Genomic DNA, 24,251 nt, shown 5'->3' on the forward strand with positions numbered 1-24,251 from the left:
TATATATATATATATATATATATATATATATATATATATATATATTAAAGAGCCGTGTTCCATGAGAAGCTAAACGTGTATTTAAGAGAACTGGATCCAAATTCGGAATCACAAATCCTTCAAAAAACAAATTGTTATATATTCTGTGGTATTTTTGTTTGCTTTTTAACTTGAGCCCTCATTGCCAGAAACACAATCTCTGCACATTTTTTAGGGAAACCTGACCACTCCGTTTCTGGGAATATTGGCTGTTGTCTTCTGACTAACCCCTACAAAATGGCTCGTGTTTTCAGCATCTGTACACACACACACACACACACACACACACACACATGCATGCGCGTGCACAGACGGAGTCAGTTAATTTTGGCAAGAGCTGCTGGTAATGGAAGTTGCAGACCAAAGGAAGAGCGACAAATCTGGCCGTGATTCTTGAAGAAGCGTGGGTCCAGTCAGGTGCCGGCCACACAGAGCCCTCCTGCTCTCCACGCCGGACAAAGGCCGTGTGTGACTCACTTTGAAGATTGTTAGCTCTTACATTAAAGCCACACTTTATCCCCACACGGGATAACAGCAGTTTATATTAACAAAGACTTGGTCCCTGTTTTACAAAACAGTTCATGTTAGATAGTTGTTCTAGGGTTTTTACAAAAGGAATCCTATGGGGTGATATTAATAAACCACTAATATTCCAACAGTTTATTATAGTTCTAACAGCACATATGTGTAACTTTTTCATTCTTCCTTTCTGATAATTCTGTTCAGTAGTATTTCCATCCGATAAATGGGAAAGAGTTTGCTGACCCCAAACATCCTGATGAGTTAGAAGCCTTCCAGCCTTCACTGTCTGTTACTGCAGCACGCTATCACCAAGATAAATAAGGGCTGTCCCTCTGATGACAGTAGTTCTTTAATTTGGAAAAAAAAAATCTACTTCAGTCATAAAGATGTGGGCTTGACAAGATGACATACAGGCCATGATGACAGCATGGACTTATTTGACAGAAAACTGTCATTTCAAAGCTTTGAATCATTTGGAAAAAAATAGGACAAAGTTAGAACGCACAGGCTGGCTGATTTCAAGACTCTCTGTAAAGCTGCAGCCATCAGACAACGTGGCATTGGCAAGGCCATGTAGACGCAGACTCGTGAAGCAGACAGGGGCCCAGAGATGGACTCACATGTGTTTGACTGATGGATTTCCAATCAAGGCAATTCGGGTCATCAATGGGACTGAACCAATTAACTACCCATATGGAAGAAAATCAATTTTGACCTCTCCATTTCATCCTATACACAAAACCAATTATATGAATCAGAGACCTGTCCATAAAGACAGAGCCATAAAGATCTGGAAGAAGACACAGGTGCTATCTTGGTGAATGGAATATGATAAGGTTTTACGGACAGAATGCAAAAAGCATTGACTATAAAAGCAAAGACTGATGTAATGGATCTCAGAATTAACAATTTTGCCTCATCAAAAGGCACTCTGAAGGAAGATAATTCATCTGTGGATTAATCAGAGTCATTCTCGGAGACAAAAAACTCTGACATAAACAGGGACATTTCATATTCTTGAAAAGGTTTCACCTACCAGTAAGGTATCGCCATTTAAACTCTGTATGCAACCAATAACAAAGCCTCAAAACAAATTGAACAAGAACTGACAAAAATAGAAAGACAGATAAATCCATAATCAAAGAGGTAGATATGCCCACATCTCTCCCTTCGATTAGCTGACAAAATGAATTAGTAGAAGATCTCAAGATGACAGTTAATAACTGATCTGATAAACCTGCGTAGACGTGTGCATGTGCACCCAGCAACTGCAACATGCATGACCCTCGGTGTGCACAGGAGCATTTACCCACCCTGACTACATGTTGAGCAACAAGTCAAGTCTGCAACTCCCTATGATGTGAAATCATATCAAGTTCTGACTATGGTGAATTTAAACTAGAAACTAAAGGCAAATAGATTATTTTTAAAAACCTGAATATTTGGAAAAGTGAGCAATATATCCCAAATGAACCATTAGTCAAAAAAAAAATCACAACAGATTCTAGGAAATATTTTGAACTGAATGACAATAAAAACACAAACATCAGAACTTACAGGACACAGCTAAGACTGTGCTCAGGGGCAATGGATAGCTTTTTTTTTTTTAAAGATTTATTTATTTGAGAGAGCGAGAATGAGAGAGAGAGAGTACATGAGAAGGGGGAGGGTTAGAGGGAGAAGCAGGCTCCTCGCTGAGCCTGGAACCCGATGCGGGACTCGATCCAGGGACTCCAGGATCATGACCTGAGCTGAAGGCAATCACTCAACCAACTGAGCCACCCAGGCGCCCCGGCAATGGATAGCTTTAAATGAATGTGTGTTTATAAGAAAAGGACTAAGAAACAATTATCTAAGCATAAACTCCAAGAAGTTGGCATAATTACAACAAATTAAGCCAAAAGAAAGTAGGAGTGAAGAGGAGAACTGAAAATAGAATGCGATAGTACTACAGACAAAAACCAAGAGCCTAAATTCGGCTTTTTGAGAGAACTAGTACAGTGGGTGTACGTCTGGCAGGAACGCTGATGAAGTAAAGAAGCACAGGTGTTTCCATTCTGGTGACTGTGTACTCTTGACAGATAAAACGAGGTAGGTATAATTAAAAAATCAGAGCAGTTTTTCAATCAGAGGATGAGGATGCAAAGAAACCTGGACACGCTATGTCCGCACAGGGTAAGAGCCCTTTGCAGGAAAGAAGTGACCAGGCTGCCTCCTGGCTGGCAGGGTGGCGGGAGGCAGGGGTGCCCACCGCAGAGGGTGGGGAACAAACCAGCCACATCGTAGGGGCGTACGCGGCATGGCGTAATGGTTGAAACTTCAAGGAGCCTCAGTGACACCACGAGCCTACGCCCACCCGCCAACCCCTTCCCCGGCGCCCTGGGGGTGTGGGAACAATACGAAGGCTTCGGGCAAGGAAGCCAAGTTCGGGGATGTCCTCCAGGGGGCACACAGCAAGCGTCCTTGTGGTCCTGGTCCAGGTGGGTGGGACGCCATGCTGTGGACACCCCTAGCTCTGGCCCCTAACACATCCCACTGTCATCTTGGTTTTCAAAGTGTTTTCAGCCGGAGCTTGTGAGTTTATTGAGACCTAGAAGCGGTAGCATAGTGATAACAAGAACCAAATAACATAGTGAAGCAGCTTATGCTTACATATGTGTCCACTGTGTGCTAGGTGCTCTTCTAAATGTTTCTATCTTATTACTTTATCCTCACGACAAGTCAGAGAGGCAGGCACCATTATGACCCTCCCTCCCATTGCACAGAGGAGAAAACAGAGGCACAGAGGAGCTAAGTAGCTCATTCAAGACCATAGGAAATGCAAATTCAACTAGAGGGAGATCCGCCCTTCCCCATCACACTGGCGAGCTCCCCACAGCTTGCTGACCTACGTACGGCAGGCGAGGCTGTGGGGGAAAGGCACTCTGACACGTCGCTGCTGGGAGGCTGAGCTGGCGGACCTCCCGTGCAGAGTGACATGGCTGTGCATCAAAATCACAAGCACCTACAACCTTCATGCAAGCAAACAGCCTCTCTGGGAAGTCAGGCCACACACTAGCAAGTGTGAGATGATATACGCGCAGGGCTGATTGTTACAGAGCTGTCTGCAAACCCAATATCCATGAATCAGAGAATATTTTTAAAATTATGGTCTATTTAAACAATGAAATGGTATGTCCTGTAAAAAAAAAAAAGCAGAAGGAAAGGCTCCGTTCTCTAAATTGGAAAAATCTGCAAGACACTTTGTTTAGGTGTAAAAAGCAAGAGGCGGAACACCACATCTTGTCTATGGGGGTGGGAATTAAAATCCGCATTTCTCCTTGCCTGCATATATATATATAATCTCGGAAAGGACACTTACAAAATGCTTGCTCTCGTATGTTGCTGGAGGACGTATAATAGCACAAGCAAACCTGGGAAGCCATTTGTCAAGATCTAGTCGTGTTGAAAATGCGCACGTACTGAAGTCAGCCACGCCAGAGAAGCCATGACACCTGAGACCAAGGGACATGCACGAGGATGCTCACTGAAGCGTTCCGGGACAGCGAAGGGGGGTGGGCATCAACCCCAGAGCAGACATAAAACAGCGAGTGGAAAATGCAAGGGGCAGGATACATGCAGTCTGAAGCCACGTACATGGGCATTTTTAAACAAACAAACAAAAAAATCACTTCTGACTTATAAGTACATACATAAGTGAAAAAAAGTATCTTTAAAGCATACCTCGATGATAATATTCAGGATAAAAGTTATCTTTGAGGAGGGAGAGAGAGTTAGTAGGGGAGGCCTGTTCCAGTTCTAGCTGCAGCATTTGAGGTCTTGAACAAGGAGATATGGGGCAAAAAGGAAAAGGAAGAGATTCTTAGAATCTTCATGAGTCTGAGTCACTGGGAGTCTATGTTTCTTAAGTTTCTAGGTGATACCGATAAGACAGCCCATCTAATAACAGCACTGAGAAAACACGACACCAGACCCTCTCTGGTCTCTGCTGGTTTTAAAGAAAGAAAATTCTCTGACTGACTGAAACTAGTTTTGTCTCTGTCATTTCCAATCAAGACTTCCTAGCTTCTCATATGTTATGTGGGAATTACACATAACAGGAGCAAAGCACAAACATCAAACTGAGAAATTAATCAATTCAAACTCTTTAGAAGAAGGTAACTTACCGTGTATTATCTACTTCCCTTTTAAGAAATATCAGCAAATGCTAAAAAAAAAATCCTTGCAGTTAAGCTTCTGGTGACAAATACAGTCATCGCTGTATAATTAGTACAATTAGCTGAGCGCCTCTGATGTGCATCTCACATCTGGAGAAACAGGATGTAAGACCATTCCGTTCCATCACTGCCTGACATCTTGGAAAGGTTTTCTTAAGTGTCTACTTGCGAGCTGCACGGTCAGCTCAGTGCCACGTCCCAGGGAGACCGGAGAAGCCAGCGATGCTTCCAGCAGCTTCATGCGGAGCGAGTCATGAAGAAGGGACAGGGGAAAGAGGAAGCCCAGGGCTCAGGGCGGCCCTTCTTGCTTCTCCGCTAGGGAACAGGGGAACCCGAGAGTGCAGGACAGACACAGCTCACCCCGCGCGGGACCAGGCCAAGAAAACAGAATCACAATGGAGGCTCCTTACTTCTTTCGTCCTTTTTCCCTCCTTCCTGAAGGGATGGTGCCGGGACCAAGCAAGTAGGAATGAAGGGAAAACGGCCAAGTGCCAGGCGACCCGGCACAGGAAGGCGGAACGTGAAGGGGAAAAATACGAGGTCGACTCCTGGCTCTGGCGCCCGCCGGCCACTGCGTCACCCACCTCCCTGGGACTCGGCCTCTCGCCTGTAAGGTGATGCTGTTCACGCGAACACCTTCCTCAGGTGGCCATTCTGTGCTCTAGGGCATAATGATGGTGGAAAAGCATTTTGTGAACGTGAAGGGGCTTCAAAGAAATCGCTAAGAGGTGGTGGGTGTGCAGCATACTCAAGTTGTGTGTGGGAGCCAAGCACACGGAGCGGCAGGAGGTCCTGCGCACAGGACTCCCAGGAAGAAGACAAACGCTCTGTTCAGTCTCTCCTGGGGCAGCCACGGGAAAAGCCACGTGCGCCTTCTGACTGGCGGACGGACGCGAGGGTGGTATATTCTCCAGGGGGGGCAGAGGGCAGTGTGGCTCAAGGCGCAACGTACGCCGGCACGTTGTAGAGCCACTGTTAGGGAAGGCCTCCTGGGGTCCTCCCACCCCTCCCACCCCGTTTTCCAAAGCAGGTACCGGCAGGCAATGAGGGACTAGATGGTCCAGACTCACCTTCCTGAGGAAGACCGTCAGGAAGGCCAGAGAAAACAGACACAGCTTCTTCCTACAGCAGGAAGGAGCTATGATCGCCGTGAGGACTGGGCCACAATGCGGAGGAAGACGGAAACGTGGAGAGGTAGGCCAGCAGTGGGGATGGCTTCGGCCTCCCCGAGACCAGACAGCACCTCTGCGGCTCTGGAGGGCTGGGAGTCAGACGGCATGCCAAAGTCGAGGTCTCTGGCAAAACCCCCACAGTTCAGCTGGGGAATCCCAAGGAATAGATCTCGGAGTAACAGTGCAATGAATATAAACCTGCCCTTGAATGAATTGCAGGCTGAATTCAAGTTATCTGGGTGGCTCTGAAAAAAATCTCAAGCCCTGAAATTATAAACAGATTTTGGAGAGCTAATGCCTTCCCTACGCATGGCAGAGGCAAATGAAAATGCTCTCCCATAGAAGAAAGCATTGGGCCAGGAATCAAATTATTTCTACAGGGACAACTGGATCCCTGCAAGAAAAACGAATGAAATGGGACCCCTATCTCATGCTACATGCAATGATGAAATCAAAGTGGACCACAGATGAAATTTAAGGCCTGACTTCATAAAATGATAAGAAAACATAGGTGTACCTCTTCAGGACCTTGGAATAAGCAATGGTTTCTTAGATATGGCCTGAAAGTGATAAAAAGTAAGGAAGTACTGATGTATTTTACAACACGGATGAACCTGGGAAACATGCCAAATCAAAGCAGCCTGTCACAGAAGGACACAGCGTGTTTATACGAAATGTTGAACACAGGCAACTCTAGTGCTTGCCTGGGGCTGGGGTGAGGCTGGGGCTGGGGCGGGGGCGGGGCTGCTCACATGGTGAGCACGGAGTTTCTCCTCGGGGAGATGAAGATGCTCTGAAAGTAGGTTATGGTAAATAGACTCACAGCCGCTGAATCATTATTTAAAAGGGTGAACTGTACAGTATATGACTCATACTTCAATAAAAGCTGTTATATAAAAATTACTGAATTAATTTTTTTTTCCCCACGTAGAAGGAGCAGCATAATCATCAGAGAGCCTGCATGTGGGAAGGACAAAATGACAGGAACAAGAACATGAACGGATGAGGTGGCCAGGTCCTCACGCCACCCAAACTGCAGTCCAACAACCAAGCCTGTTACCTGCTTGTTGTGGAGATAAGTGACAAACACTTCTACAGGAAATTTAACACTCGCAAAAACTGGCATTCCCAGGTTGAAAAAGAAATGACTAGAAATACTAGAAGTCCATAACCAACATTCAGAACCCAGGGAATGGGGACAAATTTAACAGCAGATCTGGCATAGCCGGAAAGAGAAAGAGTGGGCCAGAAATTAACAAGAAAACATTAACCGGATTAGGGAGAAAAAAAAAAGGATACTAAGATATAAAGAGAAGATAAATAGAATATAGTGAAAACGTCTAACATATTTAAACATAGTTGGGGGTAATGAGACAAAGTTATATTTTTAAGAGAAATGGCTGAAATTAGTTTTCTAAGACTTAGAAAGATGACAATCCACAGATTTAGAATCCCAGCAAATTCCAAGCAGAATAAATAGAAAAGAATCCACCTCCAGACACATGAAAAAAAAAAAAAAAGGAATCAAAGGAAAAGAGAAAGTAGTGAAACAGCCTGCAATCTTGAGGCCCACTGCCTTCTGAAGACCAGAGCTGGAGTGATTAGCTGCAAAGCAATCAGAACACTCTGCTCTCAAAGACAAAACTGCTCGGGTTCATCCCGTTTCGCCTACGCCTGAGAAACAGACAAACTGAACTAAACACAGGTCTGGGAGAGAGGCCTGGCCATGTAAAGGGCTCAGAGGCCAGGCGAGCGCCTCACCTTCAGCCACTGCTCGGCCTGCTCCTTGCTCTGGACTGCAAGAACCAGCGGGTCTGCGCCTTGCTGGGTGATTTTCAGCTCGTGCTTCTTCTTCTTGCTGTCCTTCGGGGTGTATGTGATGTTGCAGCCTTGGAGGGGCAGCTCCATCTGGGGCTGCTGGTCCTTGGAGCTTTTGTAACACTGCATTTAACACGAGAAAGCAGAGTTAGGTTGAAGAGGGTTCGAGGAGAGACACGGATACAGCTCTGGCAGGACGGAAAGGCCAGCACCTACGAGGCTCTGAGGTCTCTCGAAGACCCCGGAGGGTGGGTCTGGAGACGCACACGCGTCACCTACGTGGGGCGCACTCCACACGACATGTCACCCCCACGTATGTGAAAACACGTCTACTCTTTAGTTCAGCAAAGTTTACTGAGCATCGATGACATGACTCAGCAGGAAACAGAAACTCCCTCCTCTGATGGGGATCATGGACCAACGGAGCTTCCTCACTAAGTCACATGAACGTGATATATTAGATTTGCTGAAAAGCACAGCCCTCACGTGGGAAATCATTTGGATGCCTTCTTCTACAACCTGTGTCATTTGGTATCTGCCGGTCTCATCTCTATCCCCTTTCCGAGAGACAGATAAAGGACTTCATCAAGAGTATATACAGCAACACGTCCTAGGCAACATGTCTGCAAAGGTTTGCTTTCCAGTTGAGTATGGGATCCGAAACTCAAGCTACTCCATTTACACAGCAGACATCCCCTCTAAAGAGTTTGGTGCCATGGCAAACACTCAGATTTAGTTCACATCACCAGTGCTTCATCTGCATCTGTGAAATCTAGATCAAATCTTGTCCAAAGGTCTCCCCTCTCTCCTTGGGTCTAATCCTATGACTTGGGACCAAAAGCACACATCTTCATGGGAATGGACAGTCTCAGGGTGCAGACATCTGGGTCCTGGCTCTTCTACGAATTTAATCTGGCTCCTGGGAATTCTCTCCAGCTTGCTGAGCCTGTTTCCTCATTTGTAAAATGAACTATTGCTCTGATCATCATGACTTTATTGAGTCACACTAAATGATTAGTTACACCTGCTACCAAGTACGGAATGTCAACATCCGTAGGTGTTTCACACTTTCACTTGATGGCCACAGTTGTCCATTTTGCAGATGAGGAAACTGAGGCTCAATCGGTTATGTGGCTTGCCCAAAGTCAGACGTGTGAAAAGCAGTCGCCCCCAGCCCCAGAGGGTTTGAGCGCACAGCCGGCTCTCTCCACTGGGTGCCATCTACTGAGGAGGGAGGGAAGGAAGAGACGCCTGTTTTCAGAGGTGACTTCCAGAGTCCTCTCCTATTTTAAAGTTCTAAAACCTTGGCTCCTGAGTGCCACATGAACATATCCACGTTTTACAAAAATCCAAGTGATGGTTGCCCTGTCTGAAATGGAAGGAAAAAACACACACCACAACCAACTAACCCCAGATTGCTATGAACATTCACCGTTTGGCAGTTTTTTGGATTCTAAGTGCAAGAAAAAAACAGAATAGGAAAAAAAGGAAACTAACAGTACAGTGGATGGAGTAAGACAGGAAATGCCTCAAAATGGGTCTGTCACCAGCCCTACATTAAAGTGCAGGCTGAACATCCTTGCCTTCGGACTCCGAGGGGAGTGGACTCTCAGACAGAGGGGGCAGCATGCGCCCTGAGAGCCAGGCCTGCGGGAGAGAGGCGCATGAAGAAGCTGAGCTGCTGGCCTCGGGGGAGCCCATGCATCTCTGGAGCTGGAAGGCGCTGGCAGGGTTGTCCTGATGCAGACCCTGGGTGAGGGAGTGTGACTTGGGCGAACTGTCCTGATGGGTGTTCTGGCCTATCACTGTGTCCACTGCAGGGTCGCCTGGGCCTGGAAGGGCACAGACGCCAGACGCGTACCCAAAAAGCCTCGGATGGTGGTGCCCACGGGAAGACAGGCTGGGAACATGTAGGCAAGAGCCTGGCTTTTGGTTTTCCGTTTACAGTTTTCTGTGCTGTTCAAATTTGGAAAGCATTTATTTTTTTAACACTGTTAATTTTTTCTCAGTGTTAACAGGGGTCATCTGGGCAACTGGATCTTTGGGGATTTTTGAAAGAAAAAAGCTTCATAATAAAAATAATTAACTTTGTTTCTGCATTTTATCAAAGACAGTGTTTTCACATGGTTTTCCATTCATTTCTTCTGAAATGTTTACCACTACTCTAAATGATAGGTGTTTTCATCCTGGTTTTGAAGACAGGATTCCCAGAAATCCGGAAGGAGATGGAAGGAATGAGAGGGGCGGGACGGGGAGAGGGTGGAGGAGGACTGTGGGGGAGGGGGGAGGGGAGGGACGCTGATCCCACCACAAACCCACAGGTTTCCTGCCCCGTTCCAGAACTCCTCTTGTACCTGAGAGCCCACTGCAGGTTGTTACAGCATTTCCATAACACACCCACATCTTGCAGCCATTATGTCAGACTGTAAATAAGGACCACATTAGTCCTTTTCATCTTTTTTTCTCATTCTTTACTTTAAAATTCTCCCATGGCATCATTTTTTGGAATATTCTAAATTTGGGAGATTTTCAGGCCACACATGTGGAAAAAATATGTATTCTCACTGTTTAAAACATTTTTTTTGAAAACCATTAATTTAAAACATCCTAAGACTCTAGTAAAAGAACATTCCCAAAATTCACAGATGAAAGAATAGGGTTACCTGCTCCACTAAAGAGGGATACACAGAATCATAAACTCTCCTGGGTCTGTTTTAATGATATCATTCCATGATTTTCCCCCCAAAGTTAGCTTGAAGGAAAAACAACATGCAGAAATGCGCTCTGAAATTCATCATCCCAATAATCAACCAGGGATTCTAAAGCAGGCAGGACTGAAGGAGGGAGGAGGGAGCATCACACGTGCTCAAGGGCTCCGGCTTCCTAACGGGGTCCCTTGTGGGAAGGACAGCACAGCAGAAGGCCCGCCTGTCCCTGCACCCCGCGGCTCTGCTACTTAGTCCATCCTCCTATTCAGCCCCTCGGGTTAAACAAAAAAAGAATCTGCCTCTAGCTTTCCAAAAGAATTTCCTTTCCTGGACACTCTTCTCCCCAACCGCGGCTGGCCTGCCCGCCCCACGCGATGACCTGGCTTTGAGGAATTCACTGACTCACTACAAATGAGAAAATCCATCCTGCGACTTCTGGCAAGTTAAAGCCTGTGTATTTCCACCACCACTGCAGACACTGGCCCGGGATAGGAAGGACTCTGCCTGCTGGTCACTGCAGGGACCAAAACCAAGGGCATTCGAGGCTCAGCAAGCACCTGCGCTCACCGCTTGGGCACCTGGCTGCGGGGAGCTCCGTGTCAGGCTGTGCTGAGGCCGGAGTGCCTCCCCTTCCCACCAGCTGATGCCCGCCCTGCCTGAGTGTCGGTCCCACCCATGAGGCTGCCGGCAGATCCCACCGACCACACACAAGCACAACACGCCCCCCACGCGTTACCAGCAGCTTGGTGTCCTTGACGACACAGAGTAGCTTGCTCCACTGCCCGAAGCGCTTCTTCCTCAGCAGGAAGGCACAGATCTTGGCGTCCTTCACCAGGTCCATGGAGGCCTCCTCGGATGGCCACTGGTGCCGTGTCTTCTTGCCCTTTCCGTCCTCCTCCTCCTCATCGTACGACTCGTAAGAGCTACTCATTGCATCCGAGTCATAATCTGTCAGAAGTAAGGAAAGAAGTAAAGGTAAAGGGCCTGCCTGCACACACCTGACCTGGAAGCCTACCTGTGGGCTCAGGAGCGCGTTCATTGTACCAGGAAGGGGCCTCTGCGTTCGGGGTGCTGGGGAAATGGTAATTAGTAAAAACTGGGGAAAAATAACCACGATAGGCAGTTCAAAGTAACGCCAAGTTCTAACTGAAGTGTCTTAGAATTTTCTCTGTGAGAACCAGTCCTCGACTGTTCAGTGAGTGCTGGGCTATCTGCAGACCCCACATCATCGGAACCTGGCCACGCCACAGCCAGCTGAGGGAACCCCAGGCAATGGGCTGCCGCCGAAGGGTGCAGCTCTCCCAAGCCACACTTCTAGGTCAAGGTCCTCTCAGGTCTGCAAGGTCCTGCCTGCACACGTCGGCACGCACAGGCCCTCACTAACGTTCCCGACCAAGCCAAAGGCCTCCCTCTCCTCAGGGGTTCCAGAGAGGCATTTTCACCCTCCTTCTCTTTCTACAAGGCAGGCACAATTTGTATCATATTGTCTCCAGTCTCCGGAATGCAGCACATTCTCTCTCACTGCTGGGGCTCTGCACATACTGCCCTCCCACACAGGCTTCCTGCTCATCCCACTCAACCTCCTGCCTTTGCCTGAATAAGTGCTCTTGCCCATCTGGGTTCAATTTATGGACACCGCCTCCATGACGCCCTCCTTGAATCACCAAAGCTGGTGGCTGTGGACTTGTGTGCCCCCTAATTCACCCCAGTGAGACTTTATTTGGGGACGGGACTTCTAGGAGGTAACGATGGTTAAGTGGGGTTATATGAGTGGGGTGCTAATTCAATAGGACCGGTGTCTTTATGGGAAGAGGGAGAGAGAGATGTTGCTCTCTGTCCACCACGTGAGGACACGGGGAGAAGGTGGCTGTGTGTGAGCCAGGAAGAGGCCCTCGCCACAATCTGACCAGGCCAGCACCCAGCTCGTGGATGTCCAGCCTCCAGAACGGTAAGGAAGGGTCTGGTGTTTTGCCACCAGTCTGGCACTTTGCTACGGCAGCCTGCGCCAAGGCACAGGATGAAATGCCACTCGTCTCTGCTTCCACACCACCCAACATAGCCTGCCCCACTGTGCTGTCATGGCCGTGTGTCTGTGAGCCTCCTGCATCGGGCCGGAAGCCCCCCGAGGAAGGGGGACCATCCCAGCCCATAACAACGTACCCGGCGCGGGGCAAGAACAAGGAGGGCGGGCTGCTCGGCGAAGCTGGGCTCTACCTGCAAAGCGCTCTGGCTGATGGCTGGCACAGTCACGACATTCCAGCAACACCAGGGGCTGCCCATGATTTTAATTTCATCCCTGTTGGATGATACGCTCCTTGAGACGGGGTCTGACTCATCTCTGCCTCCTCCTCAACCCCCAGTCGCATCAGGAATACACTCACTTCTCAAGATAGGGTTGAGCGATGAAGACCTATGTAATGCATGACCAAGAAAGGGAAAGCACGGCTGAAGCCGCCAGCTACACAACGGAGTAGAGACACAGCAACAGCAGACCTCACGCAGAACGGAATTCACCTTCCTCACTCCCTGGGAACCGGAGTATGATCCGTACTCGGTAGTCACGCCTACATTTCCATGACGTCAGGAAGAATCATTACTAAGAGGGGGCACGGAGGACTAGGGTTCAGGTTGAGTTTTCAATCATGACGAAGCAGTGTGGGACGGGTTTTCAGCAAGAGCCGAAGCGGACAGACAGCACTGTGAACGGGCGGAGCCCTGGGGCGTGGGCTGGTGGCCAGGAGGTCCCTGCAGAGGGCTGCCCAGGACGTGCCCAGAAGACCGTGTGGGGGGCCAACTCCAGGCCTGGGAAAGGCCCGGCCCGGACTGCCGTGGACAGTGCATGGGACGGAACCGTCCGTTCCTGCGTGTGCACTGATACACAGCCGACCACCCGCAGTCAGGCTTCCTCCTCGAGCCCACATCCCCCCACCCGCACACGCACCCGCACACACCACCGCCACCCCGTTTTACGGGCTACTTAAAGTCAGTTCTAATTAGAGTCAGATAAAACGATCTGTTCAGTTCTCTGATGGCAGGAACCACACCTCTAGCGCTCAGCGCTCACTGGTGGCTAAGTGGATGTGATGCTGAGGGCAGAGACGGGGAACCTCTCAGCCGCTGGAGAAGCTCTCCCAGTCTGGGCTGGAGGAGCCGACACGTACCAGGGAGTGCGGTGTAGGCCGCGGGAGATGGGCTGCAGGGGCCAGCACACGTGGGACAGGGAACACTCCAGATAACACTTGATCTAGATCTTTCGTGAGTCATTGCCAACCAGACAGTAAAGTCTAGAGGCACACGATGAGCAAAAGCACTGAAAAACATCAAACATTTAGAGAACACAGTGGATCTTTTCATTTTCCAGTAGCATTTTGGTGCTTGCCACAGATGCTAAGTTAGTGGTTACATCTGTGGGGAGGGGACTGTGACAAGGAAGCGGCCCGCGGGGGGCTTCCAGGGTGGACGTGTTCTATTCCTGACCAGATGGTGCTTACATAGATGCTCCACGTTATAAGTCAGTAAGTCTGCGTTCATATTTTGAGTACTTTTTGGTAAATACATTATGTTTCACAATAAAAGGGTTTTAAAAGTTTAGCGTGGCTAGAATGTAGCTCACATGGTGGGAAGAGGCAGGCGGCCAGACTTCAAGAGCGCATGCCGCTCGGAGACCCAGTGCAATCTAAGGTCTCAGAAGGGCGATGTGCAAACTCAGATTTTCATTTTAGGAAGGTTTTGAAGGACCATGAATCCCTTGGTGCTTAGCTTATTTTCTAGAGCATCGAATCCAGTAAACATTTAGCTAACACATGAGCAAAAGCATTAATAAACAGTTGTAAATGGAAGAAATACCTTTGATTTCATTCATTCAGCACGTATTTATTGAGGCCTTACTATGAGTTGGGCAATCTTTTTCACACTTACACAGCTGGCCTGGAACACAGGTTTGAACTGCACGGGTCCACTTAGAAGCAGATTTCATTTCAATAAATACAGGACAGTATTTAACTGCCTTAATAACATTTTCGTTTCTCTAGTTTGTTTTACTGTAAGAATACGGTGCAGGATACACAGGACATATAAGGGATGTGTCAACAGACTGCCTGTGTCATCAGTAAGCTTCCAGTCGGCAGGAGGCGATTAGTAGCTAGGGTTTTGCAGAGTCCAAGTGACACATGGATTTCTGACTGTGCGGGGCGTCAGTGCCCCGACCCCGTGGTGCTCCAGGGCCAGCCGTACTTCGATGCCAGGTGCCACCGATAAAGTTGTGAAAAGACCAGGCCTGCTTCACCTTCACAAAGGCCTTTGACACCCACGCTCTCGCGGGTCCTCTCAGCCAGAGACAAGCGTGCGTCAGTACGGTGGTCCCGCCTTATCCACGGTTCCACTTTCCGCGGATTCAGTTACTTGCAGTCAACGGGTGTCCAGAAACAGGAGATCCTCCTGCTAACGTAACATCAGGACATCAGCGGTACCCTGACATTGCGTCGCACGCCCACGCCACTCAGCCCCGGCATCTGCTCAAGCGGGCCCTTTACCACGTTATGTCATGGCAGGAAGAAGGGTGAGTGTGGGACAGTAAGACGTTTTGAGCGAGCGAGGCCACCAGTGCGTCCCTCGACTCTGCTACTTTTGTGACAGTGTATTGTTACACGTGTCCTACTGTGGCCCATATTCTCCTGTGCCTCACTTAGAAATTCTACTTCATCCCAAGGTGTGTGAATAGGGAGAAACACGGCACATAGGGGTTGGGCACTGTGCACAGCTTCTGGTATCCACTGGGGGTCCTGGAACGTCTCCCAGAGGAGGAGGAGGAGGACGGCTGACAGAGCCCCTGGCATGTCCTAGCATCCCGTGTAGACGTCCACACTTCTTACAGAACAAGGAAGCAAAGCAAAGAGCCAGCAAGAGATCTGTGTGGATCTGTGTGTTTATGGGATGTTGCTGGTTTGGAAACGTTCTTCACACCAGACACTTTTCTGCGGGCAGTTCTGACGGAACTGAAGAACATTCCAATAAATGATGACTTTCAACTATAAAACGTTACAATGTGTATTTTAGACATATACCCTTCCCCACGAAATCACAACTTGCATTTCAACCAACTGACCTTGAGGAGGGAGAGGATGAGGAGAGAGGGCAATCAGAAAACTGAAAATAACATGAAATGTAGGTCGGAACCCAAAGCCCCAACAAGATTTGTAGCGACGTTGCCGCCGACCCAGCCCGGCTGGAAGCGGCTGCCCAGAATTCCCTGGCCGGTATGGCCGGGTGAGGTCAGCAGCGGGGAGCGCTGCGGAGAGAGAGACTGGACAGCGGCAGCTGCCACGCCCGAAGGTCGCTGGGGGGCGCCGGGTGCTGCTGGGGCTCAGGCATGTGTCGTGGTGTGTCAGCCACCCTGCCGCTAGGCCCCCTCCTTGGTCGGCGCAGATCCCTACAGGCACCTGCACCGCAGCCGAGAGCACCAGAATCTTCTGTGTCGCCGAGTGTGTGTGTGTGTGTGTGTGTGTGTGTGTGTGTGTGTGTGTGTGTGAGGGGGTCACGGACAGATGGGGCGCAGTTTGTCCTCGTGGATGCAGCTCCCTCGGCCTCTAACAGCTGCCATGACTACGTGAGGTCCAGCCCCTACAACAAATCTTCTGTTCCACATCACAGTGGCTCCGCGTCTCTGATCACACCCTATTCTCGGTGGTATCGGAAGCCCATGGCAGCAGGCTCCTCGGGGGAAGCTCAGCACAGAGCTTCAGGATTTCAGAGCCCAGCTACATAAACCTCCGGAAACAATTATTTTACCCTGAGAAACTGCTTTTGGCTCTCTGACACCCAGCAGCATCTAAATGCTTGGTCGGGCACCTCAGCTGCCCAACGCGGGCTCTCGGTCACCTGGCCCACCGCAGAGCATCTAAGCAGTCTGCATCCGTCGGGCCCATACGCTGTAAGTAACAGGTGCGAACTAGTGGTTCAAGTGCACGTGTCCCCGTGCCTGCTACATGGGCTCCTTCTCCCAGCACGGACTCCTCCGCATGGCCTGACGGTTTGGTTGGATGGTCAAGACTGGGGGGAACTGGCAGCAAGCAGGGACTACAGAAGGGACTGTGAACGGACCTCCCAGATGGGCTCAGAAAGTCAAGAGTAACACACCAGGTGAGCGCTTAGCAAAGCCTCATCAGATTTTCACAATCAGGTACATAACGCGGCCCATTACACAGATGTCCGGCAGCCTCTTTCCCCGGACTTGCCGTCCAAATGGACTCCCGTACAAGGGGCTGGCACAGGGATGGACCTCCACTCGGCAGGATAATCTGACTCCTGGCCCTTCTCAGTGTCCTGCCCGCACAGGACATTGTCCCCTGGGGTGTCAGCCCGCCACCTAGTAACTGCACCACCTCCGTCATGGGAGGGGCAGCAGGGCATTCACCTTCCCTGTCGCAATGCTCCTGCCAAAAGCACCATCCACAGTCTTGCAGAATGCCTTATTCACCAGCATGGGATCCCGCAGCATGGCTTCTGATCAGAGAACTCATGTTACAGCAAACGGAGTCCACACTCTGGGTCGTGCTCATGAGAGTCACAGGTCTTGCCATGTCCCCATCACCGGAAGCAGCTGACCCAACAGACCAGTGGAATGCCTTTTGAATATTCAGTTCCATGACCAGCTTGACTGGCCACCCCTGGGAGACTGGGGGTGCTATCTTCCAGAATACCTTCTAGCAGTATCTGCTCTGCCCCAGTGGGGCTCTTTTCCCTAGATCGGGGCTCACAGGTATGGGAACCCAGGGCTGAAAATGGTAGTGGCTCCTCTCACTGTTACCCCAGGGACCCACTGACAAAATTTCTGCCTCAGGCCCCCAAGTCTTAGTTTCTAAGGGCAGAATATTCCCTCCAAAGGACACGGTCATCGCTCTATTAACTCGGGAGCGGGGTCAACAGGCAAAGAGGGGGTTAACGGCAGTGGCTGCAGTGACCAGTCATGGCCACACCAGTGGGGAGGAGGAGGTCCCTGGGGTGGCTCTCAGTACTCGCATGCCCCATGAGTGAACCATCCAGTGCAGCCAGACCTTTCAGGAAGGAAAGATGAGTCATCTCACCGGGTGATCGACCAAGGTGCTTGCCGAGGGCAATGGGAGCATGAAGTTGTAAATACACGGTATGACCATTGGCTGGTTGTAGAAATGAGGACGGGACTCGTTACGCACCTTCCCTGTTATCTGCGTGTGTATAAACAAGTTCCCCTCCTCCCCTCTCCCATTCCCTACCACCCAACCGCAGCTGGCCGTGGATCTCCACGTCGAAGCTACAGGCTCTCCAGGGGGAGAGTAGGGCTCCGCTGGAAGAGAATGGGTGTCACCCCAAAGTTGACAAAGGGACTCTGTATCCCCTGGGGCAGTTAGGGGGTTTTCCATGATACAGGCGAGAGTGGAATCACGTTAACCTGCGCTGTGATTCTGCTCTTGTCTTTACTTGGAAATTCAGTGTGGTTAAGAGAGGCGCACTCGGCCGCCAAATGGACACAGGAGAGACGGTGGCAGCTTTACCCCGGAGCAACTCGGCACGGCTGGAATTACATTTCCCCAAGTTCCCTTCCATGGATGACTCTGGGTTAGGGCTGGCCACGGAGAGATCTGGAGCAATCTGGAAGGCGGGACGGAAGCAGCCGCCAGTACGTGCTGAAGGTTGGCGCAGGTAGCAGGCACTCCTGCGGCTCACAACCGCCGTCGCTGGGTGGCCCGCAGCCCCTGCAGGTCCCCCCCGAACCACCCCCCCCCGGCATCTGAGGCCCGGCCAGGCGCGTGCAGCTCTGCCGAGGCTCTGCATCTCCCCCCGACGGCCAGCCCTGCTCCACAGCCTTCTCCACCGGTTTCCACGGCTGCATCAGGTCTTCTTGTCATGGACCCTTCATTCCTCTGCTAGAACCACACCTGACACAGGGTTCGACAGAGCCGTCGCCGAGGCCCTGAGTAACCCATCTGGAAGTCAGCTCCCTGCATTGTGCCTCGGGAGGACGGTGAGGCCCTCACCGCCCACTGCTCACCCACAGACGCCTGACCGAGGGAGCCTTGGCGTGCTATCCCCGCTGACTCGCTGCCCCGAGCCTGCATCCTTCTGTTACCCTCTCCTCTGGACTTGGTTCAACAAAAGCTGCCCACCTGTTGGCAACTACGGGTGGCTTCTCTGAAGAACAGGACAGAACACATCACTGAGGTGAGGCTTCTCAGACTGAAAACGGCCTCTGGCCACCAGTCACAGGAAATTATTCTGTCTCCAGCTTTGCAAGTGTGTGGGTGGGAGTGGAAGGACGGGGGGAGCAGGCTGGAGCCGGACAGCCCCAGTGCTGGGAAATACCCTCGTGGAAAAGCCGGTTTTCCCAGACTCGCTGCTGAGAAGGAAAGGAAGCCAGTGAGGTTCTGAATTACACCGAGCCGCTTCAGGTTTGGTGTTTTCTGATTAATCTCCTGACTTCTGGAAATGGTGGCCACTTAGAAATTGCCTGAGTGCATTTTCCATGGATGGTTTTTAAATAACAGAGAAACTAAAACACTTGACTTCGAGACCTCGAGACCCATCCTAACCCCCGTTACCAGAACCGTCCCTTTCCTTCTCCGAATGCGACTGCTCCGGAGGCTGAGCAAACAGGCCCCTGTCGTCGAGGGGCCCCCGTCCGGCTTGCATGCAGAAAGCACTCGCAGGGAGGCCCTCTGGGGACACACCTGTCAGCTGCTGGGGAAGACAGAGGCAGAGACAGCGGGCGACAGGAGGACAGCCCTGGGAGCTGGCGTGCACTTCCGTCAGAAGACACATGATGGGCCACCACGTGCCATGAATATTAATGTGCCCAAAGCCTCGTGACTAAAACGACCAATCCCCAACTTTCTGTTTTATCTTTTATGAGAAAAGCAAGGATCCCTTGTCCACAGGGACTCAGACACCCTCCCTCCACTGCATTTGGAGACACAGCTCCCCGCCTGACAGAGCATCGAGGGAGGAATGAAGCCGGTGATCCAAAACCAAACCGCAGAGGTGCTTGTGAGGGAAGACCAGAGCCGGGCCAGGACAACTCTAGCTCGGCAGGAAGGTTCTAGTAGAACCCATATGAAAGCAAGAAGAGACAGACGGGCCGGTTTTGTACCCTCCTTTAGCCTCCTCGGCACAGGAAAGCAGCCTTGGGGGCCCACACCCCAGGCAAGGGGCACCACAAACACATGCCACACAAGTCTCTGCCTTGTGACCAAAGGGGACACATTTCACTGAGACCCATGACCCACAGCAACAAGGTCGCACCCGGTGTGAATCAGAGAAAGACAACCATCTTGAGTTCCCAAAGGCACTGCGGGCTTTCAGAGCCCCTTCTCTGTTCACCCCTTCAGGGTCAGCACTGCCTGAGCTCCACACGTCCCCGGTGTCTGATACCACCCCGATTCCCCTCCACACAGTCCAGCACTTCAGGAGGCCGGCGAGGACCAGGGAGACCTGACACTTACTTGATGTGATGTATTCTGGAGCCTTCCCAGGGCTCAGCGGCACGGCTTCCTCGTAGTAGCCTTCTGGGAGAGATGATGTCGGTAGCGGCGGCGGCCCACTGTCAGGTGGCTGAGGAGAAGAAGGAAGAAACGCCACAGAGCTCAGAGCCATGACTAGAAAATTCTGCAGTTTGAACTAGCAGGTGCTGACCAGCATTATCCATTTTCCTTTGTAAAGTCCGTGGCAAGAGAGCCCTGACCCATGGAGAGGTTCTGAGTTCCGTTCCTGACTGATCTCCTCTGCTTCCTTGCCCACGTCCACCCCCAGCCCGGCCGTGGCTGCATGCCACTCAGTCCACACCGGCTCGCCGGTGGCCAGCAGCCGTGAGCGCCCCGGCATGGCCTGCTTCTGGGGCAGGGGCTAACTCACAGCCCTCTCTCGGGCCCTGCCCAGAGCTGAGATAGGGGTCTCCCTCCTCTGTCCCCCACCCTGCTGACCCTCCCGCATCCCCTGGACCCACACCCCTGCACGGGGGCTCTGGGGTACGGGAACCGTCCAGATTCCCTGATGTTGCACCACGTGAGCAGCGGCTGGATAAAGAATCGTGGCTTGTCCGCGATCTCACCATACTCCCAACGTAGCCAGGGACACTTTTCAAAACTTACAAAGAAAATCCCCTCTGAGCTACTCTCTAAAAGAAAACTTGTGCCGAGAAGGAATCTGCTTGTGGCAAAAACCAAACACATCACAGCTTCCTGTCGGACTCTGGGACTGAGGCACTTGGGTTTGGAAGCCATGACTGAGAACACACAAGAGTCGGCAGGACTGTCCAAATGTGAAGCCCCCTCTCCTCTCACTAGTGCACGCTGACCTCTTGTCCCATGGACACCTAGGAGGCTGCTGCCCCTATCACTCTCTGGCCCTCATGCCAACAGCAGGGTTAGAAGGGAAGGGCAAGGAAAGCCAGCATTTGCCAAACACCTGTTACCTGCCTGGCATTCTACTAAGCACTTCTGCATTGGCCCCAGGTGGCATCAGGCACCCCCCTCAGGAATCCTGCATGGTAGACATCACCTTACCTTATATGTCACAGACACAGAGTGTGAGGCTCGGGGTCTGCAACAGCCTCCTCGAAATCAGGGGCTAGTAAATGACAGAGCTGGTTTCTCCAGCACCAGGTCTGTCACTAAAGCCCTCTTTCTGCTCATATTTGCCCCCTTCCTTTTGTAACTAGCTCACACAACCTATGTTCTATACACAAATTGGAAAGACGTCACTGAGAACGGAACAGAACAGCAACCCCAACCTGAAGATCTACCAAGTTCTGTTTCCAAGCAGAACACTGTTCCAAAGAAATCAGAAGGATTTATACCCACATAAACTCTCTAGGATATGAAACAACTCAGCTCCGAATCCAAGAAGCCCTTTGTGAATGACTAACCACCCTCTGTGCATCCAACCCACTCCTTCCTCCCGCCAGATGAAGGGTCATTTACACAATTTTCCTCCATCTGCTGGAGCCCAGTTATCTCCCCTCCGCCCCCAGGCCTGTGCCCCGGGCTAAATAACCCCGGCCCCTAGCACGCCTTCCACCAGGCTGCCTTCCCGACTATCATCCTTCTGTGGTCGAACTCTGGACGGTACCCAGCTCCTTCATATCCTCCCGAAGAGGCAGTGCTTAAAACGGAACCTGATACATGGTGCTCGGCCCCAGGCAAGGTCTGAACAGGAGGCCGTGCCCGGGTTAAAATCTCTGCTTGTTGCTTTTGGAAAAGAGCTGCTCGATTCACCGAGCGTCTTTATTCATGAAACAGAGAGTGCTTCCGCTTCCTCCTGGTATGTTGAAACAGTCCAATTATTCCTGTCCTGGGAAAGCATTACGAATCGCTGAATTAGACAGATGCTTGTGAACTAGCACAAACCCCCTTCCTAGGGCTACGGGAAAAGCAAAGGTGCACCGGGGGAGGCACCCATGCCCAGCGGATTGGCTCTGGGGCCCTGCTGGTGGCCGTGCGTTTGGGGCAGCTTTTCAACGGGTACGCCCTTAGATCCAGTAAGTCTACTTCTGGAAACACATGCCGAGAGGGCAACTGGTCAGGTGAGCAAAAACGTACACAGATGTTCAATAAAAGATGGTTTAGCAAAATCTAAAAACAATCTAAATCTTCACCGAGAGAAGAAGGTGTGCGGACTCCTTCACGTGCAGAGGCTGGAAAGAACAGTGCTTCCGCATTGTCGTCGTTTGCGGGAAAACCCTCCACCAGACACCGTTAAATGAGAGAAAATGGGTACGCTAGGAGCCCTTGATATAACTGTGTGTGTTTAGGCTCAAAGACAGGAGGTCATCCAGCAAAACATTAACAAGAGGTTGCATATCCCTATGGCTTGGCTCTCCTGCATGATACTTGTCATTTCTAAAATTTAAAAAATTTATCATTTTTAAAATCAGAAAAAAATTAAACTATTTTTGCTTTGAAGTAATATCCCTCAAAAACGAATTCTTTTTTTTTAATAGATTTTAATTTTTATTTATTTGCCAGACAGAGAGACAGAGTGCATGTGCACAAGCAGGGAGCCCGATGTGGGGCTCGATCCCAGAACCCTGGGATCATGACATCAGCCAAAGGCAGACGCTTAACGACTGAGCCACCCAGGCGTCTCTCAAAAAGGAATTTTTATAGAGGAACACCTTCTCTCTCCAAAAGAGACCCACACTCCACTCCCAAATACCACTTACCCTTGAAATTCTGGGTTTTAGACATTTAAGCAGAGGAACTGCAGCTTGTTAAAGGCAAGTGGGGGGCAGGCTAAAAAAAGGTCCCTGAACTGTTAGTACCATTTCTTTCAGGGGAGAAACTTCTTTCAGAGCCTTTCCAATAGGTAAGAATTCACTGAAATCACCATTAACAGAATTTTTAAAAGTACAAAGCAGGGAAGACAGATTTCCAAAAGGGATCATGGAAAACCAGAGAAAGCAGAGGACAGGCAGGAAGCAAGAGTGTAGCATGAAGAGGTGAAGCTCGAGTCCCCCCACACGCTCGCTGCGTGCGGGGCCAGTGCCGTCCTGGGTGGAGTGACTTCCCCGTAACTCTGGGCCCCGATGTCCTAACTGGTGAAGAGGGTGCCTCTGATGTCCATCCCAGCTCTGAGATTCTCGTTCTGCTCTTCTTATCAAGTTGCTGCTCAGCAGGCCACAACGCCAACTTGACCAGTCTTGAGACCTTAGCGAGAGCTGATGTTGGGGCCTCGTTAAACGGTAATGACATGATCGCCATTGGCCAAGGCAGGTGCTGCAACGTCCCTTCTCCCGATGACACTGCACACCAGCGTGGCACCACTCCCACTGGACTGGGCGACTCCCCCTCAACACCAGAAGACACCGAGCCTGCACATGGAGCCTGACCGCTGTCCTGCTCCTGTCTCCTGTTTCCTGCACTGGCTCCCACAAAACACTCCAACCACCGCAGCCTCTGAGGAGACCGGAGAAGAAATGTGGGAAACCATCCTCCCCAAGGAAGGACTGCTGGTGGCCCAGCTGTGCCCTAGACATAAAAGACGGGAACGGCACAGCGCCAGTCACTAGGCAAGGTCAAATGCACCGAACACTTCTGCAGATTCTGCCGTCAGTGGAAGTAACTCTGTAGTTTAGAGACTCTTATCTGCCCTAAGGGAAGCTTCTCCTCCCAGGGGTCCACGTGTCACTAGAGAAGCCCACACCTACAACTGGGTAGGAACACAACCTACAGGTGTATTGCATTGGCCGTAACTGAATTCCCATCTTTTTGGAAAAAAAACCCCATTGGTATTTGCCTTTGCCAATTTAAGGAGAAGCCAGACGGAGACATATTTTCCCACTGATAATAATAACTGTTATGTTTATATAATTACATGGTAGAAACATAATTATCATTGTTATTACGACTATTTGAGCAACAGAACAACGATGCCTAACGTTTACTGTTTGCCTGCCGTGTGGCAGACACCGCTCTGGGATACTTTATGGAGATTTTTCTCCTGTTCAGAAATTAACACCGAGATGTTGGCATTTTGATTGATTTTACAAAGGAGGGAACGGAGGCCCCGGAGGTGAGAGGCCCCAACACCGTCACACGTGTGCAGAGCTGACTGGTGGAGGAGCTGGAAGTCCGCCAGAGTGGCCTGGGCGCTGAGCTGGAGGCCGGGGAACTGCACGCACTGCATTTCTGTGTCATGACTGTATCCCGCAGCACCTGCTGCTGCACCTGCTGCACCTGCTGCTGTGCCTGCTGCTGCACCTGCTGCACCTGCTGCGCCTGCTGCTGCGCCTGCTGCACCTGCTGTCC

General features: G+C 50.6%; 1 protein-coding gene across 2 annotated transcripts in view; it reads right to left on the bottom strand.

The window, feature by feature from the left end:
* Positions 1–24,251, bottom strand: part of AFAP1 (actin filament associated protein 1) — an 85,606-nt gene that overhangs the window by 46,223 nt on the left and 15,132 nt on the right. For both annotated transcript variants that reach the window (XM_021677704.1, XM_044912783.1), the window contains exons 4-6: positions 19,950–20,058; positions 11,213–11,424; positions 7,712–7,891 (exon numbers count right to left, since the gene is read on the bottom strand). In XM_021677704.1, the coding sequence (XP_021533379.1) occupies positions 7,712–7,891; positions 11,213–11,424; positions 19,950–20,058 (501 nt within the window). The remainder of the gene's footprint in view (positions 1–7,711; positions 7,892–11,212; positions 11,425–19,949; positions 20,059–24,251) is intronic.

This window comes from Neomonachus schauinslandi, chromosome 2 (assembly GCF_002201575.2).
Source record: "Neomonachus schauinslandi chromosome 2, ASM220157v2, whole genome shotgun sequence".
NCBI lineage: Eukaryota > Metazoa > Chordata > Mammalia > Carnivora > Phocidae > Neomonachus > Neomonachus schauinslandi.